Source organism: Urocitellus parryii, chromosome X, assembly GCF_045843805.1.
Source record: "Urocitellus parryii isolate mUroPar1 chromosome X, mUroPar1.hap1, whole genome shotgun sequence".
Lineage (NCBI taxonomy): Eukaryota > Metazoa > Chordata > Mammalia > Rodentia > Sciuridae > Urocitellus > Urocitellus parryii.
In genome coordinates, this window is record NC_135547.1 from 60604161 (window position 1) to 60628359 (window position 24199).

Here is a 24199-nt window from a genome sequence, read left to right on the forward strand (position 1 = left end):
ATAAAAATGAACTAATAGTGGAAGACACATACACACACATTGTGGAGACAAATCAGAAGATATTCTGATGCATCAAGTCTAATGTGAAATCCAGGATTCTGCATTTTCAACAAAATAGCTAGAATTCTGATGCAGGTAGTAGCTAGCAAATTTTGAAAACCATTACTATATCCAATGTTAAATCATTTAGCAATGAATTGTGGTATGCTTCCTCTCCTACTGCGTTCCTTTTTAATTGGTGAGTTTCAATTGCTAAATAGTGAAATTACAAGGCTGGGGTTGTGGCTCAGTGGTAGAGCACTTGCCTGGCACATATGAGGCACTGGGTTCGATCCTCAGCACCACAAAAATAAATAAATAAAAGTATTCTGTCCATCCACAAATAAAAATATTTTAAAAGAATGAAATTACACACTCAAGGTTATATATTCAATAAAAGGCAGAACTGGGTCAAGAACTGAGATCTTCTGATTCAGTTGTTAATGTGTTTGTTTATTTGCTTGTTTTGCTGTGCTAGGGATCAAACTAAGGGCTTTGGCATACTACCAGTGAGCTAAACCCCAAGCCCTTTGTATTAATTTAAATTTCCATCATGAAGAATACAAAATAAGTAATATTAATACTTTGCTTTGAATAGGGCAAGTCTAGTGGGGTAATTATTATAATGCCTGACAAATATTATTCAATGTTTTACAGAGCATTTCTCCACACTTTGTCAAGATTAACTATAAAGTTAAAAGAGGGATGTTATTCCAAGTTTAGAGGTAATATAGTAGATTTCAAGTCACCAGGGACTCTAGGGAAAGGAAAGAGGCTTTGTTACCTTGAGGACTCCAGTCCACCACCAGTAGTGGGAGTCTTAGGAGGGAATAGGGTCCTGGAGAAGGGGCACAAAGCCTAGCACATAAGATATTACCCAGGGAAGGATGCACTTACCTCTCAGCTTCCAGGATCTATTGCTGGGTACAGGTGATACCTCCCTCAGCCCTCCCTCAGTTGTTTAATCCAGTGTTGCTAGTGCATGGTAGAAAGTAGGAGCTAACCCAACATAACTCCTGCACTCAGGACTGCATATGATCTATTCCACAACCCTAGAAATTTTCTCCCCATTTCACAGATGGTTGGATGTCCCTTTTAACAATATATCTTTAGGAACCACCAGATTTATTATTCTAACATCAAGTCATAAAGGTAATGTGAGTTTTTCCTATCATTTTGTGTTCTGAAAACAATTTGAGTATCTTCCTGCCTTCATAAACTCAACAAATAATTCTTTTAATTGTCTAGTATACATTGGTTTCCTACTGTCTATTTTTTATTATTTCCTTTATGACAAAAGCAATGTGTGTTTTATCATGGAAAAAATATAGATGAGGAAAGAGAATCATCTTCTTTAGTCCCACCACACAGAGAAAATTATTATTATTATTATTATTAGTCTATTCAGTTGTATAGTTTTCCCTGTGCATGGATATATTATGTAACAATATATATTCTTTCAAAAATTGGCTGATACTGCACATATGGTCCTGAAAAACTGTTTTTTATTATTGTTTTACAATGTACCATGAACATTTCTTCCATGCACATGGGTGAAAATCCTCTACTAAAAGACAGCACTATAGTTAGGTCAAAAGTCTGCTGGTAACAAGAGTGACACCTAAAGGTAAGTATCAGCATAAGGTTAAAGCACATAGCCCGGCAAATGCCTGCCAGGGAAAGCAGGGCTGGCAATATTCTCATCAGAGAAATCATAATTAAAGGCCAAAGAATTAGACATATGGAACATCTTCTAAGTCCTTCTGGCCCCTACCTCCACCCCTCACTCCCCTGACACCCCGCTGGCCCCTTGGGTTGAACGCATCCTGAGCATCTCTTTGCATCCAGTGAAAACTACCCATTTTCTGTTGTTTTTTCCTTAGCTCTTCCTGAGCCCTTGACATATCTGCACATTCTCTCATCATCTCCTCACTGCTCAAATGCCTGTCCTGTAAGTCCTCCTGAGAGTCCTTGGGGGAATCATCGGTGCCCCTGTCCGTTTTTCTTTTGGCTTTCCGGGGCACATAATCTTCAGCGGGGCGCTTTTCGGCGGCCCTAGGCTCGCTGGCTGGCTTTGCCTGGGATTCTGGCTTGCCCTCCCCTGGTGGCTTGCTCTGACCTTCCGACTTGCCCTGCTTTTCTGCCTTGCCCCCATCTTTCGATTGTCCCTTCTCCTCTGGCTCTCCTTCATCCTCTAGCTTTCCCTCCCTTGCTGGCTTCCCCTCCTCGTCTGGCTTTTCTTCTTCATCTGATTTTCCTTCATCTTCTGTACTCCCTTCATCTTCCGTCTTTCCCTCATTTTCTGGCTTTCCTTCATTTTCTTTGTAGAATTTTTCCATGTTGAGATATTTTCTCCTTTTTCTGTCCTGTGATAAAAAGGAGACACTGAATATTGAGGGCCTAGGGAATGAACACAGTCCTGATAGCACTTGCCTTTCTTGAGGTAGGGGTCTCCTGAACCTATCCCACCTTCCAGGTGCACTCCCACCCTTATTTTCCATCCTTTCCTTCCCACTTCACACATGTTCACATGAATCAACCTTGCAAAAAATTTCTACAGGTGGGTCTCCCTGCAGATAAGGTGGGAAGAAGTATACTGAGAAACGTGTAGGGGAAATTGGACAGTAATCTTTGCTCTGGCCTTTGCTATACCCATGCCAGTTTTAACTGGGGACTCCCAACATACATAGACCTGAAGGAATCTCAGGAAGTTTTCTTCCCCACCACATCAATCCCCCTCTAACCTGCAATTGTAAGATTCTAAAAACTGTAGACAGAACAGAACAATGGCCAGTTATCAGATTTCAGGACTACTCTGATATCCCAGGACATTACAAAGGCCACAACCTCCTTTCTCTCAATTCCTTATTCTTCTCCTCTATCCTCACTAGCCATGAAGTATCATATTCCTTTAGGATCTTGACAAAGGTCATGTATTCTGAAACTGCACTAGAGAGGATTGGAGGAGGGGTTACAGGCAGTGGCCTCCACAACTTTTGCTCTGGCTTAAGTAACTCCTATTCCCAGGGGTCCTGGGGCAGGTCCCACCGACCTGCACTTCTTCAGGTCTTTTCTCCTCTTTTCTGGGTTGATGCCCACAACCACAGACCTGAAGACCTATAGAGAGACAGGAGACATATGGTGAACGAGGGATTGAGAGAATGAATGGCAACTGGGACACAGATTCTTTTCAAACTATTTGTCAACACTTATCCAACTCCTATCACCCTCTACCTTTTCCCTTGCTTTCTCATATTCCCCTTATAAAGTATTCCCCTAAGACTCTTTATCTATTACTTGGCAGTGAGAACAATTATTTCTGAAGTATTTCAATGTCACTGAATTCCACCCCCCCAAAAAAAAAATCCTATGTCACCTATTCTTATACTAAAATGAATGGGTTCAGGATGTGATGTTCAGATAAAAAGGAGACACTGAATAGTGAGGGCCTAGGGAATGGAACACAGTCCCGATAGCACTTGCCTTTCTTGAGGTAGGGGTCTCCTGAACCTATCCCCCCTTCCAGTGCACTCCCACCCTTACTTTCCATCCTTACTTTCCACTCAGGTGTCTGCATTATAAACATCCCATTTGCCCATCTGTGCACCCAGACATCACAAAGCCCATCACTTCCCTGAAAATGGAGATGACAGAGCAGAGGGCAGGGCAGAAATGACCAGAGCAATCCAGTAACCCCCTTCCTCCCCACATACACATTAACACCACATTTTCCTGCAATGCAAGAGACAAATCACTTCCAAACTCAGTAGAATTTTTGTTCCATACTACCTCCTGGCAACCCTCCCTAGTTCAGAAGCCACTCCTCTTCAATAGAGGGTTGGATCCTCCCCACTGCAGCACCTCCTCTCCCCCACCACTGACAAACCTCCCTGACCCTGGCCCTTGTGGCCCAGCATTTCTGGCTCCAAAATGGATGGAGGGTGGAGAAGACACAGGAAGAACTTAGGACTGGATGGGTTTCAGGGTCTACCCTCCACATCCTGGGGTGACAGCCTGTGCCCTCCTCCCACTGCCCTGCAGGGATTAGGCCATTTCCTCAGGTCTTCTCCATGGCCCTCCATCAGATATAGACCAATCACACACTTTCTAGGAGATCCCAACTGGGATCCATTCTCTACCACTGACCCCTCTGGAGCTCACCATCACCAAACCCTCCATTTCTTGCACCAAATGGGTGGGCATCTGGAAAGGAGTAGAGCGAAAATCCAATCCTGGATCCGTGCAGGTTTTTGCCTTCTGTCATCCCTACCCAGGGGTCCACAGACAGCGATGGATTTGTAGTTATCCCGGGAAGATGACTCCTTCTCACATTTCCTTCTGTCAGAAGCCCAGATTTCTCCAGAGAAATAAAAGATGCTACCCAGATCTATTCCCCAACACTCACACAATTCTCTGCGCCAAAATGAATGGGGGTGGAAAATGGGTAGTGTATAGAAGCAGAAGAGATCCTTTATAGCCTCTGTCCGTTACCATTCCCACCTCAGCGACCCCCCGGCTTGTACCGACCTGCAGGTCTATAGGGCAGTTGCCCGCTTCTGTCCCTCAGTCTGAAGTCTGCCTTCTTCCACGGCAATAGGGAGCTGGTACCTGGAGGAGAGGGACTTCTGCACACGTCGGCTCCTGGTCACGTGACAAAAACGTCATCAGTGGGCTCGGGTCCCTAGTTTCCCTCCCACCGGCAGAAAGTGCGTCAGGAGCCAGCCCTTTCTTCCCTTCACTACCACCCCCGCCCTCGCCCCCTCTCTCCCAACTCCACCGCGTGAGGTCCCGTCATTCATTTTGTTTTTTGCTAATTACAGAGGTCAAATGTGGTCCCCTTCCCTCTGTGTTGTGTATTTATTCTTCTCTGGTTATCAGAGAGGGGCTGCATGTTCTTTTAGGACTACTGGCCATTAATGCCTCTCTGAGGAATTTCTTGCCATTCTTTTATCCCAAGGCACCTACTCCTTAGATATACTTCTCACACCCAGTCGCTGATGTTCATTCTGCCTGTGATTCAGACTTTCACATAATGGGCACGGGATGGATCATCAAGTAGTTGAGATAGAGGTTTGATTTTCTTTTAAAAATTTTTTAAATTTTGTTTTATTCATATTTACTCTCTGGAGCATAAGTTTTTCAGTTTTTTTCCTAGTTGGGCATTTTCCCTTTTGTGTAAAAATCATTTAATAAAAGGTTTAATTTCCAAGAAAAAAAAATCTGACATGATGACCATACTGATTCCCCTAGACCAGGTGTTCTCAACTGAGGAAGTCTGTGACTGGCTCAAAATGGTATGAAATGTTTGCTGTTCAGAAAATAGTTGAGTATATGCACGTTTGTGGGAAGAAGATCTGTACCCTAGGAACCGAAGAAAGCTGACACATGAGAGAGTTGACATAATGAAGAAATACAAGCAATGAGAAAGAGAGAAGACAGAATGGAGAAGTTGCTACTTTTGTCCGTGCTTGGGAATGAGATGGGAAGGGAAAGAGACAAACAGTAGCTGAAACTTGTTAAAAAGGAGCTTACTTACTCCTTGAGTTCAGGCATTATTAGCCTATGAATCCCCCCAAATTATCTTCAAATAATGTATGCAGTGATGGTAGAGGACAGACAGTATATGTAAATTTTATTTGATGTCTACATTTGCTAAAAATAGGGCTCATTGTTTTCATTAGATGTTCAAAGGGGTACATAATATATAAAAGATGAAGGCCTCTGGCCTAGAGAATATACTTTCATATACATAGTATTTTAAAAACAGGGCTATATTTATTCTTCTTTTTATGGGAAATTCCTGTAACATAAAATCGACCATTTTAAAATGTTCAATTCAGTGGCATGTAGAGCAGTGAACATGATATGAAACCATTACTTCTACTTATTTCCAAAACAGTCTCATCTACCCCCCAAACAGACCCCATATCCATTAGACAGTCATTTCTAATTCCTGATCCTCTTGGTCCCTAGCAAAAACTAATTTGCTTTCTATCTCCATGGATTTACCTATTCTGGATATTTCATATAAATTGAAATATTGTCTGGCTTCTTTTATTCTACATAATATTTTCAAGGTTCCACATGGTAGACTATACAATTCTTCATTCCTTTTTATGCATGAATAATATTTCATTCTGTATATATATATATATATATATATATATATATATATATATCACATTATATTTAATCTATTCACATATTAATGGATATTTGGGTTGTTCCTAACTTTTGACTGTCATGAATAATGCTGCCATAAATATTCATGTAAAAGATTTTGTGTGGGTGTATGATTTTATTTCTCTTGGGTATAAAGCTATGAGTGCTTACATTCTTGAGGAACCACCAAACTGTGTTCCATAGCAGCTTCAATAATTTGCATTCATACCAGCAATGTATATTTGATTTCAATTTTACCATATCTTTAAGATTTTAATTTCCAGTTTTTAATGTTTATCATTCTACTGGGTGAAAAGTGGTTTTGATTTGCATTTTCCTAACCAATAATGATTTTGAGAATATTTTTCATGTTCTTATTTGATAGTTGTATATTTTCCTTGAAAAAATATCTATTCAAGTCATTTGCCCATTTTTAAAATTGGTTGTTTGCCTTTTCGTTGTTGAATTGTAAGAGTTCTTTATACATTTGGGGTATGCAACCCTTATCAGATATATTATTTGCAAATATTTCTTCCTATTCTGTAGACTTTTTTTCACTTTCTTGATAATGTCTTTCAATAAACAAAAGTTTATTTTTAATTTTTGAGAAAACTAATGTATCTATTTTCTTTTGTCCATGCTTTGGATGTCATTTCTAAAAGTCTATCACCAAATCCAACGTCTTGAAGATTTTCTCCTCTGTTTTCTTCTAAGAGTTTTATGGTTTAAGTTGTTATATTTAGGTCTTTGGCACATTTTGAGTTTGTTTTTATATACAATGTGAGCAAGGAGTATTTTTAATATATATTTTAGTTGTAGATGGACACAATATCTTTATTTTTTATTTATTATTTTATGTGGTGCCAAGGATCAAACCCAATGCCTCACACTGAGCTACAACCCTAGAATACAAGGAGTGATTTTTTTTTTTAAGATTTTAAGATTCTTGATGGCAGGAAACACCATACTGTCATGTGGGAAAAATTAAATTCAGGACTTTTTGTTACTTACAGCTTCAAATTAGAGAAGGCTGCCAGTTAGGACTGCCACTGGAGTTACATCTGAATAACAGCTGGAGTTATAAAGAATTACTTATGTATGGCATGTGGTGGGTCTTCAACTAGGTTTTACTGCCTCTCGATGGATTGGCTAATTTTAATAATTTATCAGGCTCCAGGGTATAGAGTCTATCCCTAGCTGTCTGGTATCTGGGCCCTGAGCAAATAGGGCTGGTGCATAATGGTCCAGAGGGTGAGAACTGGATAAGGGAAGAAGTTTGGAGTATAGAGTTAATCAGCTTCCCAAGAAGAACTGACCGGCCTCTAGCCAAGGCCTCAAAATTGCAATTAGACAGAATTAATATAGAAATATATTACAATTATCCCCTGGATACCTTTACATCCATTTTAAGTCCAATTATTTGGGGTATTAGTAGCCCTGAAAATATATTATTATGAGAATAAAAAGAAAGAAAACATGTTAAAGTATGAGGAGTTTTTGGAAGCCAGCTGTAAACAAGTTTCCTACTTATATAACATTAGGCAGAAAATATAGTTGAAATTTTCAGCATTTCTAACAGTATCTTTGGTGGAGTTATAAAATGTGTTATCAATATGAATTGTATATATTTTGTGATAATCATTTCTTGGTGGATTTATTGGGTCAAGGTGACAGGTCCAAACATTATATTGCTGGAAGGAATGAACTGATGGTTCAGTTAAATAGATGCAAAATTTTATGGTATTTGTTTGTAAGCTAACAAAAGGTAATAGTTGTGGTGGTCATGGTTGTATAGGTAAGGCAGGAGCTAACTGGTAGAAAGCTGAAGGTTTAGGAGTGGGGAAAAGTACTGGAATAGAAAGTCTCTCACCTGGCAATCAAGAAGTGAAGAGTCAGTTGTCTCCTGAGGGAAAAAGAAGCAATGTTCTCTATTAATTTTCATAGTAATGCCAACAGTATTAACCTCTACTGGATTTCCCTTTAGGCAAAAGAGTATAGGAGTGAATAAATACAAACATCATGGGCTAAGTAAGCAATGAACTCAGGAAACAATAGAATGTCTAATATCAAAAAGAAAAGCAATAAATTTCTCATGTCTATTTTGTCAGTGTTTTAGGAAAGGCAAGATATGGGCACTAATGGGGTGGTGATCTCAGCCCAATTAATTGGGGGGCGAATTCTAAAAGTTCCCAAAAGTCTAAGGTTTTTTCCCCAGAAGGATTGAGAGAGAAATTCTGCTGTAAATAGCATATTTATATATTTAGAGGTATGTTGTTAATGTGGTTTCATGTTTTTTACTACTTAAAATAGCCATGGGGTCGGGCATGGTGGCACATGCCTGTAACCCCAGTGACTCAGGAGGCTGAGGCAGGAGGATGGCAAAGTTTGAGTCCAGCCTCAGCAATGTAGCAAGACCCTGTCTGAAAAAAAATATATTAAAAGGTCTGGGGATGTGACACAGTAGTTAAAGTGCCCCTGGGTTCAATCCCCAGTATAAAAAATTAAATAAAATATCCATGGGCATGGTTGGAACTTTAATATTAACCTCTAGTCAGCCCTTACAATTTAGCCAGTTACTATGGACCTCTTGCCTCAGATGTCAGTTTGATTAGCTTTGACAAACAAATAATGTGTTGTGGCTATAGTGTATGTATTGGCCTATCTTGGTGGCTAATCTGCAGCTTTGCCATATTTTTTGAATATTTATTTTTTAGTTGTAGTTGAACACAATATCTTTATTTTTATGTGGTACTGGGGATTGAACCCAGGGCCTCGCATGTGCTAGGTGAGCACTCTACCACTGAGCCACAATGCCAGCCCCTGCCATATTTGGTTGAAACAATGACTTATTTTAAGAGTTTGCCCTCCACATTGAAAGTCAATGAAAACACTCAGGCCAATAGTAACAAAATCAATATCCAAAAGAATTGTGTGTAGTTACACTTGATAGGCTTTTGTTTCTTGAGGTTGATTTCCCCCTAGCCTGTATTATTTTCAAGAAGGGTGCTATGGTTTTGATGTTAAGTGTCTCCCAAAAATCCATACAAAGATGCTTGGCCCTCAAGATGGCACTGTTGGGAGGAGATGTGGACCTTTTAGAGGCAAGTTCCTATGGTTATTGAAGGTATGCTCTCCAAAATGATCATGAGATTCCTGGTTGTCTCTCCTCCCCCCACATCCACTTCCTGCCTTGTAATGTGACCATTTACTCTGACATGTACTTCTGCCAATGTCTATGCCATCCTCATCAGAGGCCAAACCAATTGGGGGGCCCCTTGATATTGAATTTAAATGTCCAGAACAATGAGTCAAAATAAACTGTCATTATTCCATATGTGGCCTGCGTCAGTTATTTTTTATACTGATGGAAACCTGACTAAATACAGAGGAGTTGTCTGGTTTCATAAATATGATCACATGTCTACATACACTAAGGTCATAATACCAGGTCTCATTGGGACATTCCTCATTCTCTTTGGAGTTCTGGACATTACTAATAGTAACCAAGATACATATTTCACTTCACAAAATGTATAATGCTGGACTCTTGGAAAAAGTGTCTTATAGAACTCTTAATGCTCCAATGGGTCCCAGGTAGCTGAAAGACATAATGGTTTCCTTGAACAACTCCCTTTAAACTCCAATTTAAAATCAGCTGGTTTGGGCTGGGGTTGTGGCTCAGTGGTACAGTACTTGCCTAGCATGAGCTAGGCACTGGGTTCGATCCTCAGCACCACGTAAAGAAAATAAATAACTAAAATAAAGGTATTGTGTCCTTGTGTCCAACTACAACTATATGTGTGTGTGTGTGTGTGTGTATATATATATATATATATATATATATATATATATATATATTTAACTTTAAATAAAAAATAAAATGAGCTTGTTTGTAAAAGAAGCATTAGTGAGATTAAGTGAAACTTTTAAATGAGGAATATCTTGCTTCCAGAATCCAAAAGGATGAAAAGATAAAATGTTTTTGGTGTTAATGTATGTGTCAAATGAACTTCCTTGGAGAAAGATGTTATTGACGTAATATCATACTTGTATAACTAAAGAAACGTGGTTGCATTTAATATCTTAACTATAAAGATTGTGATGATAAGGTTGTGAATTACCTCATGGGAAATCTAGTAAAAAGTATACTGCATTCCTTGAACTTGAAGGCAAACTGCAGCTGAGAGGCTGTTAAAGTAGTTGCTGAATAGATAATACTAGTGAAAGTTATAATGGTAAAATATTTACCAGTTGTTGACAGTTAAAAGTTAGTAGTTTTAATAATGTTGGATATTGGATATAGGAGCATTAAAGGATGGGACCACAGCATCAAGGTTGTGGTAATCTATACCAAGTTCTCATTTATTTTTCTTTAGGTTTAAGAAGAGACAAAACTGGGGTGCAAATGGAGAAGCAGTGGAGATAATTATCCATCCATTAATTAGGTCTTATAAGTTTTAATCCTTAAAGTCCCTGTTTTAATTTACATTGAACCATCTTAGCTATTTTAACTGGCAGTCCATGGGTACCATTTTATCAAACCAATTTGTAAGTGTCAAAGATTTAATTTAATTATTTGTTGTGTCAGAGTATCTATGCCCACTATGGGATAGTTTAGAGCAATGGATTCTATTACTATGAAAGATTTAGACAAGGCTATGTAGTTAATTTTTTCACTATATTATATTTAGATACTTCCATAAGATTATAGGGAATACCATGTTTAAGTTTAGGAAGATCCCCAGAAATAACTGTCCTTTGAACCCCAGTACTTATTAGGTCCACAAAACTTCGTCAATTGATGCATTTTACCAATCATTAAAGATTAAGAATATATGTTGCAGGTGCAAACACACACACAAACACAAATCCTTGTAGTTCCATATGAATTTTAGTATTGACATTTCTATTTTGATTTTGTTTCTTCTGTATTTCTATTTTTTACTTTCTATTTCTATTTATGTTTTCTATTTATTTACTATATATGCAAAAAAAGTCATTTGGGTTTTGATAATAATCACATTGAATTTGTAGAACAATTTGGATGATTTTGTAATCTTAATGTTATTAAGCCTTTTGATTCACAAATGTGTAATATATTTAATTCATTTAAAGTCTATATTAGTCTGTATATCTGAGGCAACTTTATGAAGAAAAAGATTTATGAAGGAAAGATATCATTTATTTCACTGTTGTGGAAGTTCAGAAGTATGGCATCAGCTCTGTTCTGGTTAAACCCTCATGACCAATGGTATCACAGTGGCAGGAGCATGTACAGGAATAAGAAATCACATTGCCAAACATGAAGCCAACAAGCAATTCAGGAGCTGTGCTTCCTTTTATAATAACTTGATCTTGCAAGAGCTCATGTGTCCCATGAGAGCTTCTTCTGAGGGCAGCTCCCCCCACAACCTAAGAACATCTTATTTGGTCGCATGCCTTAAAGATTCCACATCATTTTGCCACAACACCATACCACACCATGGTTTTCAGCTTCCAACACCTGAAAACCTGGGAAACAAGCCACACCAAATTCATAGCATTATTTTAATTTTTTTTCCACAGGAATCTTTCATAGTTTTAGCTACATCATAGACCTTGACTAAGCTGATTTCTAAGTGTTTTATTCTTTTCAATGCTTTTGTAAGTAAATGTGTTTTCTAATTCTCTTTTTTTTCATTGTTGGCTTATAGAAACATAACTTTTGGTTATATTGTATTATATAATTTTACTGAATTCTTAATTACTGATTCATTCTCTTGTTGCAAGTATGTTCATATCTTGAATATTTTTCTCATCGCTGTTTTATACATTTATCCTTTCATATAGAGGAAAAAAAGGAGTTTCAAACCAGAATCGTGAAAACACTGGTTTTTATGGATGCCTATGTCTTTTCATTTCAACCTGAAATACCTCCATTAACACTTTATCATATTTTTGGTTCACTGTTAGTGAATTCTGATTTTGATTATATGAAATATCTTGATTTCTCCCTAATTTTAAAATGATAGTTCTATACTTGGTTGCTAGATATAAAATTCTTAGTTTACTGGTTTTCTTTGTTTCAGCATTTCAAATGTATCATCCTACTGCCTTCTGATTTCCAAAGTTTGTATTGAGAAATTGGCTACTAATCTTGGGGCTAGGGTTGTGGCTCAGTGATAGAGCGCTTGCCTAACATGCATGAGGCACTGGGTACTATCCACAGCACCACATGAACAAATTTAATAAAGAAAATAAAGGTATTATGTCCATCTACAACTAAAAAAAACATAAAAAAAAGAAATTGGCTGCCAATCTTATTGAGGAGCCCTTATCCCTTATACGTATCGTGTGGCCTCTGTCTTGAAGTTTATCTTTCCTTGTCTTTTAAAAGTTTGATTATTATATCCAAGTGTGTATCTCTACATTTATCCTACTTGTAGTTCATGGAGTTTCTTGGGTGTGTAGATTCATGTGTTTTTAACAAATTTGGAGAGGGGAGTGTGGAGAGGGGTAGGGTTGAGGGGATGTGAAGAATGGTAGAAAGACACAGATATTATTACCCCATATGCATGTATGACTACAGTAGTGGAGTGACTCTGAACCACGTACAGTCAGAGGAATGAGATGTTTGCTCAAGAGGCTAAGGATATAGCTCGGTTGGTAGAGTGCCTGCCTCACATGCAGAAGGCCCTGGGTTGAATCCACAGCACCACAAAACAAACAAAAAACTGAGAAGTTGTGCTCCATTTGTGTACTATATAACAAAATGCATTCTGCTCTAAAATAAATTAATTAATTAAAAAAATTGGAAAGTTTTCAGCTCTTATTTCTTTAAGTATTCCTTTGTTCCATTCTCATCTTCTGGAACTCATATTATGTTGAGATGCTTGATGGCATTATAGAAGACTCTGTGCCTCTTTACATTCTTTTTTTTTCTTTATTCTGCTGAGACTAGATAGTGTCAACTGACCTGTCTTCAAGTTCACTGATTCTTTATTATGCCTCATTGCAAGAGGGGAAAAATATTTAGTCTTTGTACACACATTATGTATATTTCTATATATACATTTTTTTTTTGGTCAGGGGATGTATTTTACCTATTCATGGTGGCTAAGTATCTTAATCACTAAAGGATTTGGAATTTTAGCAAATGTTGTTTTGTACTCTTGGTCGAGATGATCACATGATTTTTATTTTTCAGTATGTAATGTAGTGAATTACATTTTTTCAAATATTAACCCTACTTTGGCTTCCTGTGATAGAACTTATTTGGTCATGATGTATTTTTTTTATATATTATTGAATTTGACTTTACTATTTTTTTTGTTTGGGGGGCCTTTTAAAAAATATTTTGTAAATGCATTATAGTCATACATAACAGTGGGGATAACTTTGAGTAGTCATAAATGCATTTATTAACGTTTTAAAAATTTTTGTACAAGACTGGGAGTGTACTCTTTTGCAGAATACTTGATTAATATGCATAAAGCTCTGTTTTCAATCCTGTCGCTGGAGAAAGGAAAGAAGGAAAAAAAGATGATCTTTGCATATATGATCCCGAGGAAGATTGATTTGTAATTATCTTTCCTTGTAATGCAATTGTCTGGCTTAATTATCTAAGTAATTCTAGCCTCATAAATGAAGTTGGGAAATATTCCCTCCTCTTCAACTTCCCGGAAGATTTTTACATAGCTAATTAGTGTATGTCATCATTAAATGTTTGGCAGAATTACCAGTAAAGCCATCTCAATATAGTGTCTTTGCAAGAAGTATTTTAAATAAAAATTTCATTTATTTAACAGTTGAACAGTTGTAGAGCTCTCTCTCCTCTCTCTCTCTCTCTCTCTCTCTCTCTCTCTCTCTCTCTCTCTCTCTCTCTCTCTCTCTCTCTCTCTCTCTCGGTACTGGGGATTGATTGAACCCAGAAACATCACACCACTGAACTACATTCCCAGATCTATTTTTTTTTTTTTTAGACATGATCTCACTAACTTTTCCATGCTGGCCTTGAAATTATAATCCTCCTGCCTCAGCCTCCCGAGTCTCTGTGACTGATTACAGGAGAGTGCCCCTGCACCTGGCAGCTTTCTTCTTTTCTTATGTATATATAAAGTTCTACAAATTTCTATGTGCTTCTTTTACCATATCCTATAAATTATCATATGTTGTGTTTTCATTTCCATGCAATTAAAAGTAAAAGTACCTTATAATTTCTATTTCTCCTCCCCCCACCCTCTGGCTTTTGAATCCAGGGCCTTACACATGCTACGCAAGTGATCTACCACTGGGCTGTATCCCCAACTAATTTCTTTTTTTCATTTCTTCTTTGAGCCATGGGATATTTATATGTGTCGTTTGTTCCTAATTTTAAAACTGGGACTTTTCCAGAGATCTTTTTCTTACTGATTCCTTATTTAATTCCATTGTGCTCAGAGAACACAGGTTTTATAATTTCAATGCTGTTAACATTGTTGAAACTTATTTTATGGCTATGAATACGGGCTACCTTGGTAAATATTCCATGTGCATGTGAAACAAATATATATACTACTATTTTTGGTTGCAAGTTTTACAATTGTCAACTAGATCAGACAGGTTGGTGTTATTATTGAATTATGTTGATTTTCTAAATACTCATTCTATCAGTTTTTTAGAGACACTTGAAATATCTGACTTTATTTGGATTGTTTATTTTTCCTTGCAATTCTATGAATTTTTGCTTCATGTATTTTTGGGGGGATTTTGGCTGGGCACTCAATCACTGAGCCACATCCCAAGCCCTATTTTGTATTTTATTTAGAGACAGGGTCTCACTGAGTTGCTTAGCGCCTCACTGTTGCTGAGGCTGGCTTTGAACTCTCAATCCTCCTGCCTCAGCCTCCCAAACCGCTGGGATTACAGGTATGTGCCACTGTGCCTGACAATTTTTGCTTCATTTATTTTGAAGCATTGTACTATGTGAATGTTTAGGATTACTGTCTTCTTGACAAATTTGCCACTTAAAATTATGTATCGACTCCATTTATTCCTGATATTCTTTGCTCTATAATTTATTGTCTTATATCAGTATAGACAAATATTTAAGTTTTGATTATTCATCTTTTCAATCCTTTTACTTGTAACCAATTTGTATCTTTAAATTTAAAATAGGATTCTTATAGGCAGCATATAATTGTGTTACTCTTTTATATTGAATTTGACAATCTCTGCTTTATAATTGAGGTATTTATAGACCATTTACATTAACATAATTGTTGGTATGTTTGGACTTAATTCAACCAACTTGTGATTTGTTTCCATTTGTCCCATCTACTCTGTGTTCTCTTTTTCCTGTAATATTTTTGACTGAGTATTTTTGTCACAGGAGAGTGGGGAGCTGAAGCTCCAAACCTCAGTTCTTATGTTCCAATAAACAAATTTGAAGTCAAGATACCAAAAGCCATGGAAGAGCATTTTACTATAAGTGAAAGTGAAATAAGGCTCAAGCAACAGCCGTGGGCCGTTTCCGCGCAGAGAACATCAAAGAAAACAATGCTGTTTCCAAATTTATTACTGTTTGATGCTTACACCAGAACTGGGTTCCACCTTCTGCAGTCTTTACCAATCAGATACTCATCTCCTTCTCTATATACAGTGGGGGAGTTTTTGATCCTAGTTGGTCCTCTACAGAACTGTGATTGTGGCCATTCTATGGGAGTGGGGCTTCATCTACAAATCAATTTTATGTTGCTACAGGTGCTGGGGTCAATAACTGGACAGACTTCATCCTAGTGCACCTGTGTCATTAATGAAATTTCCTTCCTGAAATACATTGAGAAACCTAAGGCCATAAATCCCAACTATACAATGACCTCAGTAGACCCTGACAGGAGTTAGCCCCATTGTTCTTGATTTAAGTATTTCTTAATGGACTCCCTTTGTTTCCACTTGTTTATTCTCAGGACTAGTATACCTGTTAGTGTTCTACAAGTTACTTGATTGTTCATTAAAGGCAATTTCAAAGAAACCTTGTGACCCTGCTATGTTATTGGTTCTCATTGCTGCTACCTAACATTTTGAGGACTCTATTTTAATCTCATACAGTGTCTTATTAGCTTTAACATTTTAATGGTTGTTTTAGGGGGTATATCATAAGTATTTAATGTATCAGGATCTCTGAATTGTATTAAATGTATAGACTACACACTTACAATCACATACTAACATTTCTCTTCTTCTGGCCTTTGGTTATTGACTTACATTTATTTCCACATTATGAATCCTATAATATGCAGTAAGTTGTGAACAATTACAAGGTGTATGTTATTTACTCCCCCTTTCAGATTTGCTCTTCACTGATGTTTAATACCTGCAAACTATTGTTTCATATATTTTGTTCAGGTTCTAGATGCTTCAGATAGGAAGTAAATACACTTCCTCTTACTCCATTTTCATTGGAAGCATAAATGTGGCTTCATGTTTTAAATGTTTACTCATAATCACTTCTAATCACAGTGCACTTTCTATGCCATCTGTGTCCCCTCCTTGCTCAAACTGCAGTTCTTTCTTTTGTCACATAGTAACCATTACATTTATTTTCTAAATTTTTTAAATGAAAATTTGGAGAAAGCTCAGAAACTTATTACTTCATCTGGTCCATACAGCAACCATGGAGATGATTATTATCTTCATATTACTGATAAATTACCTCTAAAGAGATGTGTCTTTTATTTCTAAATAACAGATCCCAAAAGTGAGCTAAAATTGAGATTCTGTAACAAGTGTTTAGTAAGTGCTCATATTATTTTTATAGGGTGATTAAACTCAATAAATAATGTAATGTTTGCAAAAATGTGAAAATATGGATAAAAATAAAAATCCCTTAGAGTTCCAACACAAAAAAACAACACTATTTACTTTATATAACTATATCTATTCACATGTAAGATATTAAGTCTTTTTTAAATTGCTTTATTAACTTCACAATATAATAATGAACATCTTTCCATGCAATATGTAAAAGTCCCCTGCTGACAGAAACTTACAAACTGGGTCAAACACACAACATTCAACTAGAAGCTGGTACCAGGAGACCCACAAGATACAAATAACATCAAAAGGTTCACCACAAATTCATCACAAATACGTAAGTTTAGGAAGCAGGGGTTCCTCTGTTAATCTCAAGGAAAACATCAGGATTTAGGGCATAAGGCAAAACTCGTCATGATGGTCATGGTGAGGGGGGTCAGTGCTAACTGCACGCAGGCTATGACTCAACTGCCTTTCCCTCAGCTTTTCCATGAGCTGTCTCACCTCCTCCCCAAACCTTTCCATATTCTCTTCTCTCATCCTTGCCTGTGGCTCTCCAAGCCTGTGCATCAGGTCCCATCTATAGTGCAAGATGGGCTGCCTAACACGGAACCGCCTACGATTTCCTCTAGGCACAAAGTATTCACCAGCTTCCAAAGGGAGGGCCAAGGGCTCCCTTTTATTAGCATCTTGCTCCTTTTCACCCTTTTCTTCATTTTCCTGATGGTTGTTTTCCTCGCTGAGATTTTTTAACACTTGTTTCTCTTTGGACTCCATTACTCCTAGAAGACAAGAGACAGAAGGGACTGAATCCTTAGTGGACAGATCAGCACCGAGGACAGAGGCCCTACTAAGCACTTTTCAAAACGCAGAGGCCTAGATTTGAAAGGCCTTTTGTGAATTGCATTTTCCCACCTGAGAGGCCCCGTGCGCCCTCTAGGGGGCCGGGTCCAACCCCTCCCTCCCTCAAAGCCCACCATTTTCCCTGCAGATGCATCTCCTGGCCTCCGCAGGCACCAAAATGGAGGACAGAGATGAAGGGAGAGGCGGGGCGGGGGAGGGGATGCAGAGGGGTGTTGGGGGTCTCAGACTGGGCTTTGCACACCTCCCTCTGCCCCCCTCCCCGCCTCCCAGCACTGCCCCTCGCACCCACCTGGGCCTATCCTTGCCGTCTCCTCCTGCTCCTCCGGATTCTCGCCGCCGGCCGCGCCGCCGCGACTCTTAGTCCGCAGACCTGCAGACCGAGGTGGGGGCACAGGGGGCTGCTATAGCCGAGAGCTCGGCCCCCGCCCCTTCCTCGCCGCGCTCGGTCCAGCCCCGCCCCCAAGCTGACCACCATTTTCTGCACCAGACGACGGGGGCGGGGCAGGGGTGTGGAAAATGCTGGGTTCTGGCGCAGACAGGTGTTTCCAGGGATCGGGACCGTCCCCCCATCCCCCCCGCCGCTGCGGAGCCTCTGCTGGACTGGGAGCTGCGTGTCTCATTGATAGTCTCTTTCCAGAAGGAGCTGGACCCCCAAGAAGGGGTCCGCTCTCCCACTCCAACCCCAGGGGCCCCCTCCGGCTCCTCACCCGTTCCTCCGGCGCCTCCTACTTTTCTGGGCCACCCCTGGCCCGCTCGCCAAAAGGGCCACCTGCGCAGCTACCGCCTAGAGGGAGCGAGCGAACGCTGGAACTGCCGCTGTAGTGAGGTGCGCAACGGATCACGTGAGGCTACGTCACCGCCAACGGCTCCACCCGCGTCCCGCGCCCCCTCCCGCCATCCAGAGTGGGCGTGGCTTGGCGGCAAGGCCCCAGCTTCTCTCAAGGGCCTTTGGACATCAGCATCCTGGGCCCTGTTGCTGTGGCTTTTGTGTATTCCTAGGCCTTTCTCTGCCTATCGGAGAAGAGCAGTGTCTTTTCACCAGAATGTTGGCCATTCCTCCTTCTAGAACTGGGGAATTGTCCGGCCCTCTCCTCTATTTCTGGGATACACTTTTTTCCTCTTGCTTTTTTCTTGGCAATACCAATGCTCTCTCCATTTTCCCTCTACTAAGATGTGTGCAAGAGTTATGTCAGAAAAAGAGCCTGAGAGAGTGATTTTTTAATCAATTTTAATGCCTTTCTGTATTGTTCCTTTGAGAGTAAACAACAAAAATACTTACATAAAAAGGAAATAAGGGGGCTGGGGCTGGGGCTCAGTGGTAGAGGACTTCCCTGGCATGTGTGAGGCCCTGGGTTGGATTCTCAGCACCGCATATAAATAAAATAAAGGTCTATCAATAACTTAAAAAAATCTTTTAAAAAAAGGAAATAAGGCTGGATTGTAGCTCAGTGGTAGAATGCTTGCCTCAGACGTGTGAGGTACTAGGTTCGATCCTAAACACCACATTAAAAAAAAATGAAATAAATGTATTATGTCCATCTATAACTAAAAATATTTTTAAAGCAAATAATAGTTATTTTTATTTGAAAAACAGGATTAAAGTTGGGGAAAAATCCCAACCATCTGTCTCTTCTGCTAAGTCATTATATAAATATAGACTACAGGCAGCTGCTCTTTTAGAACTTGGAAAAGGACAGGGCAGCTGATGGTTCCTCTTGTGAGGGGCCTCTAGACACTTAAGAGGTAAGAGAGTGAATATGCAATGCAACATAAGATTGTAATAGAGATTCGGAATTTTTTTTTAAAAAGATACCCTTAATAAGTTTCTGTATTAAATGGTTATATCTGGTTTTGGAGATTAAATTATAATTATTTAGAAAATCCTAAGAATTTTACAATAAACCTATTACAGGACTATGATTGGAATTTAGGAAGGTTACAGTTACATGATAAATATTCAAAATACATTGCATTCTTATATGTTAGCAATAAATAATTCAAAATATAAAAATATCATTTATGGTAGTTTCAAAAGAATATGACATATTTAGAAAGAAAATTTTAAAATATAAGAATGCTGCTGACTAAAAACTGCAAAACACTGCTGAAAGAAACTATGGATCAAAACAAATGTAACCCTTACAGTGTTAATCTTTCTGGTATTCAACATTCTGAATTAATCTATAAATTTGGTGTAATCAAAATCCCAGTAGATAGCTTTATGAAAATTATGAAACTTTCCCTCAAGTTTATATGGAAATTAAGAGATTTTAGAATAGACAAAATTATTTTGAAAAAACTCCAAGAATCCAGAGGATTATGTTATATGACTTCAAGACTTAAGATGCTGAAATAAAGGTAATGTAGTATCATACACTTATAAATCAGTGGAATAAAATGGAGTCCAGCAATAGACTCATATGTATATGGCTAATTTTGTTTTTGACAAAGCTGTCAAGGTAATTCAATAGGGAACATAATGGTCTCTTTTAACAAATTATGCTGAAACAATTGGAAATCCTTATAAGAATAAAAGAAACCTTGTCTTTTACTTCTACTGCACAGAATAATAAAAAATGGGCATTAGCCTAAATTTAAAAGCTCAAATTATTAAACTTTAGGAATAAAACATAAAAATTCTATCTCTTCAGGAAGATCTTCAGGTAGGATACAAAAAGAACAGATCACAAAAGAAAAAAATGATAATTTGGACTTATCAAAATTTAGAACTCTGCTCTTTTAAAACCATAGTCAAGACATTGAAGTGGTGAAAACATTCCAAATCATTGATTTGAAATAGGTTATTCTTATCTATATTCTCCCTACACTGTAATAACAAACCAGAAATTCTTGCTCCTATCTGTCACTTAGTACCCATTGATCAGTCTTTCCCCAGTCCTCTACCACCCCCATGCTTCCCAAACTCTAGTAACCCAATTCTATTCTCAACTTCTATGAGACAAACTTTTGTAGATTTGCCATGTGAATGAGATCATGTAGTACTTGTCTTACTGGGTCTGATTTATTTAATTTAACATGATAATCTCTAGTTCCATCTGTTATGGTTTGGATGTGAAGTGTCCCACAAAAGCTTACATGTGAGACAATTCAAGAGGGTTCAGAGGGGTAATGATTAGGTTGTGAGAGCCTTAACCCAATCAGTGAATTAATCCCCTGATGGGATTAACTGAGGAGTAACTAGGGGCAGGTGGGGTGTGGCTGAAGGAGGTGGGTCATTGGGGGCATGCCTTTGGGGTATATATTTTTATCTGGGATGTTGAGTCTCTCTCTTTGTTTTCTGGTCATCATGCTAGCTGCTTCCCTGCACCACACTATTCCACCATGCTGTTCGGCTTCACCTCCAGCCCTGAGGAATGGAGCTAGCTGTCTATGGACTGAGACCTCTGAAACAGTGAGCCCCTAAATAAACTTTTCCTCCTTAAAATTGTTGTTGTTAGGTTCTTTATTCACAGCAGTGAAAAAGCTGACTAAAACACCATCCATATCACAATTTTCATTGGCTGTGTTTTATGCTTTTGTTTTGCACAATAGTATTTCATTGTGTATATATATCACATTTTCTTTATCCATTCATCAGGTGATGGATACTTAGGTTGTTTCCATTTCACGACTATTTTAAATAGTGCTGCAATGAACATGGAAGTGCAGAACTCTCTTCCACATATTGATTTAATTTCCTTTAGGTATATATCCAGTAGTGGGATTGCTGCATCATGAGGTAGTTCTATTTTTTAATTTTTTGAGGAAATTCCATACTATTTTCCATAATGGCCGTACTAGTTTATAGTCCCACCAATAGTGTGAAGTGTTGCCTTTTTCCCACATCCCTCAATAGCACTTGTTGTTATCTTTAGTCTTTTTGATAATAGTCATTATTAATGGGGTAAGAGGATAACACATTGTGGTTTTGATATGCATTCTCTGATGATTAACATTGCTAGTATTTTTTTCATATACTTGCTGGACATTTGTATGTCTTCTTTTGAGTAATGTCTATTTACGGCTATTGATAATTTTTTAACCAAGTTATTTTGTTTTATGCTGTTTAGATTTTGGAGTTCCTTGTATATTCTGGATATCAACCTCTTCTCAGATGACTGGTTCATAAAGAATTTCTTTTATTTTGGATGTTGTCTCTTCACTGTGTTGTTCATCCTATTTGCCTATGTATGCTTCTGTTTCCTGTCTTTTCAGCATCTTACCCATTCCAATGTTTTGAAATGTTTCTGTAAATGTTTTTTTTTGTTTGTTTGTTTTAGTGTTTTAGTCAGATTTCTCACTGCTGTAACTAAAAGATCTGACCAGCCACAACTGTAGAGGAGGAAAAGTTTGTTTAGGGGCTCATAGTTTCAGAGGTATCAATCTGTAGACAGCAAGCTCCATTCCTCAGGGCTCAAGGTGAGGTAGGACTCATGGTAGAAGAGTGTGGCAAAGGGAAGCAGCTCACATGATGATCAGGAAGCCGAGAGACAGAGACTCCACTCTCCAGATACAAGTATATACCCCAAAGCCAATCCTCCAATGCCCCACCTCCTCCAGTTAATTCCAGCAGAGTATTAGTTCACTGATTGGGTTAAGGCTCTCACAACTCAATCATTTCTTCTCTGAAATTTCTTGCATTTTCTCACACATGAGCTTTTGAGGGATACCTCACATGCAAATCATAACAAGTAGTTTCATATTTTTATCTTTTACATTTAAGTCTTTAATGCATTTCAAGTTGATTTTTAAAAATATTTTTAAATTGTTAATGGACATCTATTTAATTTAATTCACTTATTTATATGTAGTGCAGAGAATCAAACCCAGTGCCTCAAACAAGTGAGGCAAGCGCTGTACCACTGAGCCATGACCCAGTCCTCAAGTTGATTTTTATAACTAGAAGAAGGTAGAGATCTAGTTTTGTTCTTCTACAAGTGGAAATCCAATTTTTCCAGCACCATTTTTGAAAATATTGTTATTCCAGTGCATATTATTAGCACCCTTATTGAAAATCAGTTGGCTGTAGGTGAATGTATATAGTATAGGCTCTATGTTCTGTTCCATTGGTCTATGTGTTTGTTTTTATCCCAATACCATAGTGTTTTGACTACTAGGTCTTTGTATTAAGTTTTGAAGTCAAGTAGTATGATGTCTTCTGCTTTGTTCTTTTTGCTTAAGATGGCTTTGACTATTCAGGATTTTTGTGGTTCTAGATAAATTTATGTATTTTTCTAGTTCTCTGAAGAGTGTAGTTATTATTTAGATAGGGATTGCAACAACTAGCATTATGCTGAATGGGGATAAACTGAAAGCTTTCTCCCTAATACCCAATCTTTATTTTGTTGAGATATACTCCTTTTTTTGCCTTACTTTTTCAACATTTTAATCATAAAATCAAATATCTTTTTTGCATCTGTCAAGATGATCAATGACTTTTATTCTTCATTCTATTCTTCATTCTTGTTGTTTTTTGTTTGTTTGTTTTGGGCCAGAGAGTAAACCCAAGGGTGTTTAACCACTGAGACATATCCCTAGCCCCTTTTATTTATTCACTTTGAGACAGGGTTTTGCTAAGTTTCTGAGTCTAGCTTTGGACTTGCAATCCTCCTACCTCAGCCTCCCAAGCCGCAGGGATTAGAGGCATACACCACTGTGCTGTCTTATCTTTCATTATTTTGATGTGGTTTATCATGTTGAGATTTTGCATCTGTGTAGTTTTCTCCATCTTCTTGCTCCTCCTCCTCCCCCTCCTCCCCTTCCTCCTCCTCCTCCTCCTCTTCCTCCTCCTCCTCCTCCTCCTCCTTCTCCTCCTTGATTGTTGTGTCCCTATCTGGTTTTGGTATCAAGATCATGTTGATCTCATATAATATGTTTGTGGGAATTTCTTCCTCTTCTATTTTTTGGAATGATTTAAGGTGAATGGATTATTTTCCTCCTCCTCTTCCTTCTGATTCTTCTTCTTTTTGCATGTCTGGTACTAGGGATTAAACTCAAGGGTTCTCTGCCACTGAACTAGAGGTAGAGCAGACCTTTTCTTATTTTATTGTGAGCAGAACATCACTAAGTTGCTGAGCCTGGCCTCAAATTTGCAATCCTCCTGACTCAGCCTCCATAGTAACTGGGATTACAGACATGTTCCATGGTGCAGGCTACTTTACGTCTTTGAAAATCAGCAGGGATGACATTTGGTCCACAACATTTGTTGGAGACTTTTTATTACTGATTTCTGCTCGTTACTTGTTACTGTTCTATTTAGGTTTTATATTTCCTCATGGTTCAATTTTGGTAGGTGAGATGTGTCCAGAAATTCATCTGTTTCTTCTAAGATTTCCAGTTTGTGGGGATATAATTATTCATA

At 38.2% G+C, this 24199-nt stretch overlaps 2 protein-coding genes across 2 annotated transcripts; both read right to left on the reverse strand.

Moving 5' to 3' along the window:
- Nucleotides 1-1772: 1772 nt before the first annotated feature.
- Nucleotides 1773-2378, reverse strand: Tceal5 (transcription elongation factor A like 5). Its single transcript, XM_026380813.2, has one exon. It carries the CDS (start codon nucleotides 2376-2378, stop codon nucleotides 1773-1775), a length of 606 nt encoding a protein of 201 aa, XP_026236598.2.
- Nucleotides 2379-17166: 14788 nt separating this feature from the next.
- LOC113176339 (protein BEX1) lies at nucleotides 17167-18659 on the reverse strand. Its single transcript, XM_026380807.2, has 3 exons — nucleotides 18546-18659; nucleotides 18128-18208; nucleotides 17167-17756 (listed from the first exon to the last, which is right to left on the reverse strand). Exon 3 carries the CDS (start codon nucleotides 17749-17751, stop codon nucleotides 17365-17367), a length of 387 nt encoding a protein of 128 aa, XP_026236592.1. The 5' UTR covers nucleotides 17752-17756; nucleotides 18128-18208; nucleotides 18546-18659; the 3' UTR covers nucleotides 17167-17364.
- Nucleotides 18660-24199: the final 5540 nt, after the last annotated feature.